The sequence below is a fragment of the Chinchilla lanigera genome, unplaced genomic scaffold, assembly GCF_000276665.1.
Source record: "Chinchilla lanigera isolate Chin_1 unplaced genomic scaffold, ChiLan1.0 scaffold00046, whole genome shotgun sequence".
Taxonomy (NCBI): domain Eukaryota; kingdom Metazoa; phylum Chordata; class Mammalia; order Rodentia; family Chinchillidae; genus Chinchilla; species Chinchilla lanigera.
The window spans coordinates 4,491,169-4,504,914 of NW_004955447.1; the positions used below are offsets into that span (position 1 = coordinate 4,491,169).

General features: G+C 36.4%; 1 protein-coding gene across 1 annotated transcript in view; it reads right to left on the minus strand.

Annotated features, from left to right (window-relative positions):
- Ythdc1 (YTH domain containing 1) overlaps window positions 1-13,746 on the minus strand; it is a gene marked incomplete in the record, with an annotated part of 30,440 nt that overhangs the window by 16,249 nt on the left and 445 nt on the right. The window contains 5 exon segments of the mRNA XM_005392822.2: window positions 455-508; window positions 975-1,064; window positions 4,676-5,096; window positions 5,214-5,542; window positions 6,077-6,178. Of these exon segments, the coding sequence (XP_005392879.2) occupies window positions 455-508; window positions 975-1,064; window positions 4,676-5,096; window positions 5,214-5,542; window positions 6,077-6,178 (996 nt within the window).

Genomic DNA, 13,746 nt, shown 5'->3' on the forward strand with positions numbered 1-13,746 from the left:
CCCATTCAACCTAGAAAGCTAAGCCACAACATATAATAAAGCAAAACCAAAAAAGGACAACTAGCATTTTGCAGCAAGGTAAATCTAATTTTGTGATGTTCCGATCTATCAGATCCATGTTTAAATGTGGAAATAGGAATGCTTTATAGTTTTACCAGATTCAGTTAATGATTGATGACAAGCTATTAAATGTGTTTGGTATGTTTATGTACATACACACACCATGTCATCGTACCCAAAAAGTAAAATACTCTGAAATACTTGGTACTATGCTAATATATATGCAGAAAAAGTGGAACATGGAGCTTTCTGTGTAAGATTACATTATTTTTCCCCTTAATGTAATACATCGGAACATTACTATATTAAAACCAACTACTAATGGAGACCCAATAAAGCAAAATAAGGACTTTATGGAACATGCAATGAAAACAATTTCAAATTTAAATGATACCTTTTCGGACAGCACGAACGGAAGATGATAATTTCTCATGCTTCTTTTCTGAACCTGCATTTAGCCAAAGTACATTTGTTCAGCTTGAGCTTTAGTAGAGGTAAAACAAAATTTCTACAGTCTTGTCACATAAAATTCTCATTGAAGACAAATTATTCTTCCTGGCGCACCCACACACACACAAAAAAAATACTCCACAATGTGTACGAGTGTTTAGTTTTTGGGTTGTCTGAATTTTTAAAAAATATATTTGAACAGTTTCCCACTCAGAAAACTAGTCACTAAATCATCATCTTCCAAGGGAGAAAAAAAAAAAGTGAAAAATCCACTTAAGCAGTAACAGAACAGGACTAAAATAAGAAAAAGCTTAGTTTCCTCTAGAATTACTACATTGAACATGCCAAAAATCAGTACTAATGGACGTCAACATTTTCACACTAAACTACAGCCTCCACACACTTTCTAAAGCAGATTACATTAGGATCAGTCAGATATTACTGCAAATAAAAATGATTATTACCTGCATATGACTCTGATGCAGAGCTTCCACTCCTATCAAAAACAATTGGTGATATGCCTCTAGCTCTCTTCCGTTCCTTCTTCTTCTCATCTTACAAAAAAATCCAAACAAGATTTTTTAAAAGTCCATCATACACACAGAAACACAGATATCCAACAAGAATGTTCCATCATATATCTGGCTTTCACAAAGTTCTTAAGCATCAGTCACCGTTTATTTGTGAATCCCTCAATTTCCATAGGTATATCATTTAAAAGATACTGTTCAAAAAGTAAAGATACTTTAATTTCAACCAATAAAAACAGACGTGCTGATGCCTGTGATCCCAGCCCTGTGGGAACAGGAGGATCTCAAGTTCAAACCCAGCTTGGCAACTTAAAGGAGAATGTGTCTCAAATTTAAAAATAAAAAAGGTCTGCTGATGTAGCAAATACTACGTTCAATACCCAGCACAAGTTTAAAAAAAAAAAGGCTATAAATATGGTATCAAATATTTAATTGCTCTGTATTGAAAGCCCTGAACAAAGTTTTCCAACAGGTAAAAATCTGAGTATATATATTTTTAACAGTAAGATTTACAAAGTCCTTTCAATGTATCATATAGCACTCTCTAAGTCCTTTTGTTTGTCTGAATTATGCTACCATCTTCACCAGAGCTCCAATTCTGATTTTGACAATGTCTGATAAGCACCAGAATCCAAAGACTTTAACTGGAAAATCTATATATACTGAAATAAACTAGTGATTCCCTTCTGTTGCCAATGCTTCTACTTTTGTGTCTAAAATTCCATCCTCCTCAACGATTTCTTCCCTAGGTCATTCTGTTTACAGTACTCTCAAATGTAATTAAAACTTTTTCTCAAAATCTCAATGACTGTCTGTATTCCCATAAAACTGCTGGAAATCTTCTGTAGACAGAAAAGGTTTGGATGCCCAACATAAGAAGCATTTCAAGTTTAATTTGTAACTTTATAACCACACATGAGCACTTAAAATGAAATCAAGGTCTCCTCTTCTTAATTACACAATGATAGCCTCTCTTCTACTCTTGAGCTGGAAGAAAGAATATGAAGGGAGAAAAGGCATACACTCACTTTTATAAAAACAAAGGAAAGCTGTCTTCATGTATGCACTATGACAGCTACTTAAAAAGCTTTTAATAAATTATCTCCCTTAACGCGTAGAGCAAGAAACATTCTCATTTACATATGAGGAAACTACACAGTAGATAACTGGCCAGGTTTCACAGTTCTTCAGTGCCAGAACACAGACTCAAATGCAGGTCTTTCAGCTTTGGGGTACAAGCACTGAGCTCTGGTATTTTATTGAGCAACAAAAGGTATTTTACCATTATTCCTAAAAGGGAATTGTAGTTTGAACTCCCTTTTGGGTTTTTCTTAGGGGGCGGGGTGCTTTTCTTTCAAAAATTATATTAAATTTTCTCTCCTTGTATGTTTCCTTTTTAAATAAACTGACCAGTTTGAATATTATATATGTCTTGCTGATGTGTAAGAAGTTTATCATATGGTTCAAGATAATGAAAGGATCTCTGAATTTTTACTACTCTCCCAACTATTACTCTCAAGTCAAAATAATAATGAAAATCATCTAAGAAAAGCAAGCAGTGTGATGCTTTCATAAATTACTAAAACACTGGGAAGTTTCCAGAGTCTCTAAAACTTATGATACTGAAACTAAACTATGATCCCTTGTATTTTAAAAACTGACATTTCCTAATCAAGGAGTTCAAACTTCACCCCATTTGTTTTTTTACCATGAAGAGAAAATTTTTCTTTGTAAACAAGGTCTCATTACGTAGTTCAGGCTAGCATTAAGCTATATAGCCCAGGCTGGCTTGAAACCCCAGCAATCCTCCTGCCTCAGCTTCCCAAGGGCTAGGATTATAGATGCGCACCACCATGCCTGGCAGGAGAAAATATGTTATGAGAAAAATAATCTCCCACATATTAAATATGGTGTATGCTTTTTTTTCCTTGTTTTTTTATGACAGGGTCTTGTTATGTAGCCCAGGTTGGCCTCGAACTCACAGTGAGCCTCTTGTCTCAGCCTTCTGAGTGCTAGGATTACAGGTATGTGCCACCACGCCCAGCTTGATGTATGGTTTCTAAAGGAGGCTCCAAGGAAATATTTTCTTTAACAAGGAAAATATAAAGAGTGTAAGGTATCTTTTAAACTCATTATGAAGGTACACAACATTTGTTAACTTCACGCCTTCTCCACAAAGTATAATCCTGGGGTACTCTGATGAGGTCATCTTGGAGCTTGTTAAAAATGCAAACTGTTTCAGAACCTTTCTTTGTAAACAAGTTCCCACTGTTTGACTTACTACAAACATTCAAGACTAAAAAATACTGCTCCTAACCTAAGTACCAAAAAGAAAATCCTTGTAACAAACTATTCCCTACCCCTCTAGATGATTTCATACAAAACTAAACATTCATTGTCCATAATAACTGAGCATACATGTTGCCAATGCATTTTTATTCCCTACCCTTTATAAATTATAAAGGACCCAAGTCATCTATTTGCAAATAGCATGATGAGAGGAAAGAGTCTCTAACTTTTGTTATCATACTCAACTACTCACCTATTTAGTTTTAAACCCATTTACCTTCTTCAAGAAAGTCTAAACTCTCAAACTCCAACTCTTGGGAACAAATGGTTGAAAGCACTTAAATTGTCATCACTAGAAAACAGCTGGTCATTTACTTTATACTGAATCAGTATATTTACTACCAGTGTACTACCATGCTGAAATGCTACATAACAAAACTATGTTTGAAAAGCATGCTTCTTGTATTCTAATGTTTAGAACACTGTGCTTATGCAGCACATGATAGCATCTTGACATAAGACAAACAAGAGGCTACAATCACCATGTAGTGACTACGCCTCTGTAAATTTCCTTACTGGTCCTCCTTACCATACCCTGCTAGGCCCTACAGTAGTGACTACAATTAGACTTAAAAGAGTTTTATCTCCTGGATAGGGATAAAGAGGTAGGACAGCTGGTACTGAAGAGATGACTGATCCAAGACACCTTAATCTTTCCGCAAGAATTTTACACTGTTTTCCATCTTGTACGCTGACAACTCAGAACTCCATAGACTCTGTCTCTGGCAGTTAACTTACAAATACAGAAGTGGAATGAAGGTTTGCATTTCCAAGGAAAAAAGAAGTTCTGTGGGTTTATTGCTGCATGATGAAAATCTAGGGGCATTTGACCAAGGAAATAATATACCACCCAGAGGAGGTTTTATGTGACTACACTTCAAGAACAACATTACTAAAACAAGTTGTTCTGGACTACATAAAAATCCAAGAACAACGTTAAAACATAAAATATACTTCTATGTAAAGAAAACAACTGAACTTACGCTAATTTATAAGAAATTAATTTGTAGCTAAGAAGTACCTTTACTAAAATACTAATACAAATCTTATTCAAAATTATTTATAAGACATGAGAGCACATAATTAATTATGAAGATCACAAAATCATCCTATTACTATCCCCCAATGTCTTAAATTTTTTTATATTTCAGTTTAAACATTCAGGGATGGGGATGTGGCTCAGTGGTACAGCCCTCCCCCCCAAATAGTAAACACTCAAAAGCAAAACCAAGCAAGTCAAAAAAAAAAAAAAAAAAAGATAAACTTTTACATATAAAAAGTAGTACCTGATCCATCTGTGCCCGAACCAGATCTGACAGATCCATCTGTGAAGGAGACAGATTCAGAACCAGAGTCACTGGCCTCACTTCGAGTATCATAATCATTTCCCTCTTCCTTTTGGTCTCTCTCATCTTGTTCATATTCTTCTTCTTCCTCTTCCTCCTCTTCCTCCTCCTCCTCCTCTTCTTCCTCCTCCTCGCCCTCTTCATCTACCTCCTCCTCTTCCTCTGCATCTTCTTCCACTTCCTCCTCCTCTTCTACATCTTCTTCCCCTCCTTCCTCCTCATTCTCAGTGTTGTTGCCTTGCTCATCAGAAGAACCACTGCTGCCAGTCTCATGGTCAGAGCCATATTCTTCAGAATTCACTTCTTCCTTAGATGACTGGCTGGATCTGCTTGCACGTCTATCAACTTCTAGCCCAATTCTCTGATGTTTAAAGAAAAAGGGAATCAGCAGTCATATAACAGACAAAGTCAAGATGAATAAATAGTTCTAATGCCTCAAAAAGAACTGCTGTTTTATATCTGCAATAATATTTACTACCTCGGAAACATCTGGTGTAGGAGATTTGGCCCTCCTCTCAGGATCCCTTTTCCGTAGGCAAGTTTTCTCAGACTGACTCTTGTAAGGTTCTCGGGAGGCACTGCTTGACAGACGAATTTTTCGATCAGCATCTAGACGCTTGTTTCTTTCAGATCTTTGATATTCCTCATTTTTATATTCTGTGACTGGCTTTCCTTTTGTACTAACAATTCTTTTGTTATTGCTAACAGATGAGCTTAATGGCTTAGAAATCAATTGTCTTGAATGGACAGAAGGCTTTTGTCGCTTGGCATCAGTAGATTCCATTCGGTCACTTTTTCTTTTTGATCCTATAAAAGATAATTTAAAAGATACATAAAAGTATTGACAGTGGTCTTTTAAATTCAACAATTTACAGATAACATGGGTCAGAAAGAAAAAAAGCCTCACAAATGTCTTCTAAATTACTACTCTACATTTAATCTAAAAGAAAATTCAGCTTTCAGCTATTAAAGTAAATCCACATATGTGAGAAATTTCACATATTTTTAAAAAATACTTACATGCAATAAGGTCTCTTATGTGAAACAGTGTGTCACGTGCTTTTGTTACTAACCTCTAAGACAAATACAAAAGCAGAGTAATTTTCTTAAGAAATTGCATCTCTTACTTTCACTGTTATTTTTTACGAAAATGTGTGGTTTTTTTTTTAGGTCTTTTTTGAGACAGGGTCTCACTATGCAGTTCAGGCTGGCCTTGGGTTCACCTGATAGCCCAGGCTGGTCTCAAACTCGCAACAATCCTCCTGCCTCAGCCTGCTGAGTGCTAGGATCACAGGCGTGCGCTACCACACCCAGCTCTAAAAATAATAGAATTCAGCATACCCTTCTTCTCGTTTTTATCTTGTTCACTCTCAGGATTATACAGTTCATCATCCTGTTCTGGAACTTCAGTTAAAATATCATCTAGAACATTAAGTTCTCCATCTGCAAACAAATTTAAAAATTAGTAGGAAGGAAGGAAGGAACATTAAGCATTTATTTTTGAATACTGACTACTTATGAAACTATAACCCACTGGACATGGTGGCACAAAGCACCCTGGGAGGCTGAGGTAGGAAGATCAAGTGTGAGTCCAGTCTGGGCAATTTAGTAAAATTTTACAAAAAAAGACAGAGGGCTAGAGGATGCAGCTCTATGTGAAGGCCTTAAGTTCAACTGCCAGCACCATAGAAAGGAGGAAGGGCGGGAGGGAGGAAAGAAGGAATGAACAAAGGGAAGAACCAACCAACCATAACCCTTGAAGAGATCTTATTTCAGGAACAATACCCAAAATTAATTCCTATAAAACAAGGGACTATATAGCCTGTAAGATATGAAAAGATAGTAGGAACCAGCTTAATCAAATAAAGTTAACAACATCAATGATAGAACAGTTTCTATTTAAGTAAAGTATGTGAAAATTACTATGCCTGGATTGGCCTAGTGACTGATTTCTTTGGGTGGTAAGAATTTATCTGTTCTTTATCCAAACTTATCTATCTGAAATGAATACAGTATTATGAGAGTTGTAGCTCTGTTCATTAGAAAAAAAAATCTGACTGAGCTGGGTGTGGTGGGGCATTCCTGTAATCCCAGCAGTAGGCAGGCTGAGGCAAGACTGAGTTCCAGGCCAGCCCGGGCTACATAGCAAGTTTCAGGCCAGTCTGGTCTATACAGCAGGAACCTGTCTCAAAACAACAACAAAACAAAAAAACACTACTGAAAGTTACAGTATGTCAAACAAAACAGCTTCTCTCATCTGGATTCATATTTGCAATGAATGGAATTCTCTCAAAATCTGAGGGGTAAAAAATATCATCTAGAGTACATGAGAAAAATAAAAGGGGTTTTATTTGGTTGGAAGTGTTAAATTCCAACTCAGATACTAGTTGCAATTTTAGAAAGCACCAACAAACTTTTTCAAGATAAAAATATTAACCAATGCTTAATAGACATCTTGTCACTTTAACATTTTAGCACTTTTACAACATATAAACATATCACATGAAAGACATACAGCATGTGTTATCATTACTCTACAGATGAAGAAAAAAGAAGCAGGAGTACTTTATCCAGCATGTGTGAGGCCTAGGGTTGAGCCCTAGCCCAGGAAAAATAATTAGGGTGGGGTAGAAGCTCAAAAATTCAAATTGACCAGAGTTGTTGAGTACAGATGGACACATTATCTGTAGTTCAGGCTTTCTAAACCTATAATCATTTAGATGTGGAACATTAAACACACCTTAAAATACAAAGGATTCAATATAGATACAAATATTGCAAGGCCATATGTATTAACTAACACCCTACTTGATGCTGTATGTAGTTTTACCCATATTACAGTCCACAACATCAACAAGCTAACCATGTAGTTTTATCACAAACTAGCAAACAAAAAGCTAAAAGACACACCAGACCGATGGCCTTCTTCAGTATGGCCTGAGCTATAAGAATGCTTTTTTATCATTAGAGATTTTAAAAAATGACAGAATTTTGTGACTCACTAAGACCACCTAGCTGGATTATGATACTTTCTTCCACAACTGAAACCACTTACATATTCACTGAAGTAAGATGCAGGGGGGAAAGTGTTTCAGATGTCAGGAATTTTAAGCTATCCCTTTAGAGCTGGGTACTGGGTAAATACCATCTTTCTGAGCTCTAGTTTACTCACCTTGAATAAGATGAATGAAGAATAAAAAGATTAGTGTTTGGGAAAGTAGAAAAATGGCAATTAATTGAATCTCCTGAACAGTGTTTTAATGTATAAGCCTTTCCTTATCACTATTAGATTCTAATAAACCTCCACCCCAGCCCTTTTTTGTTAATGACTAGGACATAGGGTATGTTAAAAATTAAAAAAAAAAAAAAAAAAAAAAACCCTCTTTAGTCAATAAATTTATATTCAAGTCCTAATCATCTACTGAATAAGATATCAACCCAAAACTTGCTGGCTTAAGAGAATAAATCGTTTTTACTTATTGTTCATAGTATGGGGACCAACTAGGGCTTCTCTTGTGGCTGCAGTCAGACTTCAGGAGCTAGAAGCATCTGAAGACTAACATCTGGGTCATACTTAAGCTGGAGACTAAAAGCAATTCAGGCTTCTTAGTCATTTTTCTCTATGGTCACTCTCCATTGTGGCAGCTTCAGGTTGGGATTCTTTTGGAAAGAAATAATCCCTTTAAAAATAAGGTAATATTCACTTGGTGTAGAGTAATTTTCCTTAAACTACCTTAGCATTTTAAATCACGTTCACTGTCCTGAAATTTAACATTATTCATATGGCATATAAAGCGATAAGTATACAGTACATTCAATTACTTTGAAGTAGTATGATGGCAGCACTCCAGCCAGATACTATTAACAGTAAAAGAACATATGTTGATAAAGAACTCAACACTTTTTTGATGTCTACAAAGAAGTGTACACTTTTAAAATCATTTTTAAATCTCATACTGTGTTTCAAAATTGAAATGGCATAAAATCAATTTTTTAAAAAATATGCCAGAGGGGTCAGCTCAGTGGCACAGCACCTGCCTGGCAAGTACTAGGTCCTGAATTCGATTCCCAGAACATAAACAAAAAAAAGTAAAATAAATTAGTTCAATGAAACAACTTGCAACAAATTAGGTCAATACTTGATTAAATAGCATCTCCATTTAGAAATAAAATTCAAATATTTTGAAGTTACATACTAGTTTACATAACAATATAACTAGCTACTCGATGCTTTAAAAAAAAAAAATCTCCAAACATGTAATGTATAAACTCACATTTCTTATTTTAAGGACTACTGACCATGAGGGACCCGGATTTTCACCTGAAAATGCACCCACTGGAGTAGTCATGACATTCTATTAGGATATAGAGAAGGTAAAATGCCAAACCTTTGCATGAGACAATCTGGGTTTATGCTTGGTAAACTGGTACTATTCACCAGTACTACTATGTGAACATAGACCATGCATGCTCTTTACTATCTGTATTTGTCTGAACTCAATATGCACATCTGCAATCCCTGAATAAAAAACTGGTGCAAAACAATTTCAAATAAACTAAGGCTCAGTTCAAGATACTGAAGCACAAGACAATGAACTCCAGTTTTAGCAAACAGTCAAGCAACAAGGAAGATATGTTTAGATAAATGTGTAACTAGGCAATTTTGTCATCCTGTAAACATTGTGAATAGTCTTCATAGACGCAGAAGACTGTGTAGCAATATAAATCTTACGGGACAACCTTCATGTATGCTGCCCATTGCTGACTAAAACAATACTGTACTACCCTACTTTGTGAAAGTGTAGGAAAGGGAATATGGACAATCCTGTTCAGCTGCAGTAAAGATTTGCTGCGCTGAGAGAATGCAGAGTTTTCAGTTTGCAAATGTTTCAACTCTATTCCCAAACCAGGATACTTCTGACTTTAACATGTTGCTTCAACAGCTTGACAGTAGTTTGATTCCTCTTACCTGCGCACGTTTTATATTCACATAACCTAATGTATCTGGACTTCATTATCACTCAGCGTTATCACTACCCATGCAAGCTAATACAATTTTACTAAAAACTGTGAAATTCTTAGTAAGAAACTAAAATTTTCACAAACACCAAACTAATCATTGAGGTGAAGGTACAGATTGCCAGGCACAGAAAAAATAAATAGAATCATGGTGTTTTGGAACCTGTTTAAAAACTGGCACGATGTTAAAAGTAACAGGCTAATTTTGTGTTGTTTGGAGAATGTTTGCTTTAGATAAACATGGAAACTGGCTTTCAATATACAGTAGGTAGTTTAGCCTTAGGAAGTTATCTATATGACATGAATTCTGAATGGAAGCCCAAAGAACTAAGTGACTTAACCAAAATTTCACATCTCACAATTCTGTATTCAAATTCAATAGTTTATCCATTACACCACATTTTTACCCTAGTCGTGAAATTTCTGGCCCAAAAAGTCACAAAAGTTACCTCTAGGCTATTAATGTAGAAAAGTAAGCTTTATCTGCAGAAGCTGGTGGATCAGAAGATACAAAAATACTTCAGGAACCAGCACATATTAAGGCTTAGTATTCAAAAAAAGAAAACAAAACTTACACAGACATACTACACATTTTTTCCAATACAGGAACAAAGCATACTACAGGTTTTTAATTTAATTCACTTAATGGAGTTAAAGAGTTTCTGGAACCTACCTTCCATTATCTTACAAAATACATTTTACATTATAGTAATCTCTACCTGTGTCAAAGGTAGCAGTCATTACCTTTGTCATTCAAAATTATCATTCTGCTAAATAATGTTCAGAGACTTGGATTTTCTATCCTACCCATATTTTTATCTTCCAGAAGATACTAACTGAAGCCTAGGGATAGAATTTTTCAATTTCCACCTTCTATAATTGGTTGAGGGAAAAAAAGGAGTATCAACTATCCTATGTTTTGTACCCCACTGAAAGACATTTTTATGCTAAGGTTTTTGAACAGCAAGGGCCAACAGAAAATTCTTACCTTTAGATTTCATATCTCAAACTAGTCTGCTATTAATCAAGTCCAATCATATAAATATTTAAAGCAGAGTCAAAATTACTGTAACAAAAGGAACCTGATGAACACTAACATACTTCTTGCCCTCTTGGAGCTTCCAATCTAATAATGTGAAAAGCATGTTTACTTAGGAAATGGAAACTCATTATATACATACAGTATTGGGCTAAACTTACTATTATTCTTTTCAAAGAAAATGAAAGAGCTTAAATAAAATTTAGAGAGCTATTTATAGTAACAGAAAAGATTTCCTCCTCATATACAAAAAGTTGTGTTTACCAGTAACAATCAACATCCTACAACACCTTCCAAAGTTTTTTAACAGGAATCACAAGTAACTGGCAATCTGTCCAGTCATACAGTATTCAGCTTCTTGAAGCATTGTAAAAACCAGTGTCTTTCTGGTTTTTTTTTTTTGGTTTTTGGTTTTTTTTTCCAGTACCGGGAATCGAACTCACAACCTGGCAATTGCCAGGCAGGCGCTGTGCTGACCTAAACCCCCAGCCCCTAAACCAATGTCTTTCTGTATTTATTAGTTAACCCACAAATCCCAACTCAGTAGAGATTTCTTTTTTTTGCCAGATGAGGTGGCACAAACCTGTAATCCCAACACGTCAGAGGCTGAGGCAAGAGGAAGGCAACTTTAAGATTATGCTAGGTAGACAGAAAATTCACAATCAGCCTGAACCACATAGCAAGATCTTGTCTTTAAAAAAAAGAAATATATTTTAACTGTTCTGTTAATACACAATTACTGTATGCAGTATTTCTGCAACTTAAATTTATGTTCTCAAGATATACCATTTATGAGATTATTTAAGGACTTAGTCTGTGACATGACTAAAATCCTTAGTGTTTATCCTTATTAATTTCTTTATGTCTCACATGATAACTGATGACAAAGTTTTGACATTACCACTTTTCCTTGTTAAGTATAAAGAACATTCAAGCACAGATACTAATTCTCATTATAATTCTAGGCATGTGACAATGATCAAGTAAATGATAACATGCTGCAGATTACTCTAGAATGGTTCCAAAATTAAGAAAGCACTTCTAGTAGGTATATGCTAGCTTTCTGCCTGGCCCAGGGTTTTTTTGGTGTTTTTCAGCATGGGAGATGGGTCAAGGTCTCACTAAATAGTTCTGACTGGCCATAAACTCATAGCAATCTTCTTCCCTCAGCCTCAGAGTGCTGAGATTACAGGTCTGCACCACCACGCCCAGCTGGCCCAATGGTTTTTCCTTGTTCTGATCCTAAAGAGAAAAACTTGCATCAACAGAAGTTCAGTGGGGCTGGGGATTTAGCTCAGCGGCAAAAGCGCCTGCCTGGTAAGTGCAAGGTCGTGAGTTCAGTTCCCGGTACCGGAGGAAAAAAAAAAAAAAAAACAGAAGTTCAGTTGCGAAAATTAAGCTTTAAAAACAAAAACACCAAAAAAAAAACAAAAACACCCCAAACATGAGGCATAGAACACTTGAAAATTTATTCAAAATATTAACTTCTAGATTATGTTACTACTTCTTAATAGGAATGTTTATGTATTTTAAGGACATCATTAATCCATTTCTAAAACAAAACTTTTAAACTATCATCATTTTTCTTATTCTACGCTCCTTACAGTCTACTTTATTACTGATTGAAAGTACGCTCATCTTCACAAAGAATTCTTGAGAAATACAGAATTTTACTTACTTTTGTGTTTAGTTCATCTTACCCATCACAACCACCACAGACTTCCATTTGGATAGCCTACAAACTACCTTGACAATAAAATGTTGAATGAATTATTATTATCACCTATTTTAATAACTGAATTTACTAAAATGCATTTTCCTTTTTTTCAGTAACACCATACTATCCTGTTGTTACTGCCAGAATTCTTAAGAAAAGAAAAGAAAAGAAAAGAAAAGAAAAGAAAAGAAAACGGAGGGTGGAGTGGAGTGGGCTGTGGGGATTAGTTTAAGGCTGGAAAATAATATTGCTACAACATAATCAAACTGCTAGCACATCCTACCCAGCCCACTCCCAAATCTGTCCTTATTCTACAGCCGACTTACTGAAAAGTATAAAAAGACTGCCGAGCTAGAAACTAGGAAAATTAAAAGAGGATCACAAGTCCACTGCATCTTCACTCTAGAGCCCTTCTAGCAACTTATCAACCCAATTAACCACACAGAAGAGCTCTAAGAGATAAAGGGCTGCAACTGGGCCACATTTTCAACAACTATATGGTTCGAAAACTACCACAGTAACGTTAGGTTGAAAAAGATCTTAGGGTAGCAGGTAGCATCCAATCTAGTCTATTCTCTAGAGGTACTGATCCAGGATCTACATTAGTATCTGTAGAGCTTGAGAGCTGAATTGGTATTCTACCCTAGGAACACAGCTATTCCACTTATCCCTCCCATTGACTCCAGTTGACTTCCCTCCAATTGACTTGCGCCCATTGCCTGGTTGTACTCCCTGGGAGCTACACACTACGTGTTTCCAGCAAAATAGCTGTCAGACCCGGGGGGCGGGGTGTCCGAGTTACTTCTTATAAGTATTATACTTTTCAAAGTACTTGAAGAACAAAACTAGCATTTCCTGCCACTTCGCCTACTTAAGGAGATAACGAAAAATGACTTGTGCGTATTTCCGGAAATCAATAGTCTACTTGTCCCATTATATGTGGTTACCAAACCACCTGTGTACAAGCGGCGTTAAGGATGTTCCAAATTTCTCGCCAGAGGAACGTTGCTCGCAAAATACGCATTACATCCGCACAACCCTACCAGGAACTAAGCCCAGAGGCCTGCAGCTGGGAGCAGGCCTTCGCCCGGCGGCTCCCGGGGCAGCTCCACTCGAAGTCGGACGGATCCCATCAGAGGAAAACCCTGCGCGGGAGGAAGAGCTCGGCCCTCGGGGCCCGCGCAGAGAGGGGCAGCGCCGGACCCCGGGCGGCGCCGTCCCGCACAGGCCGCCGTC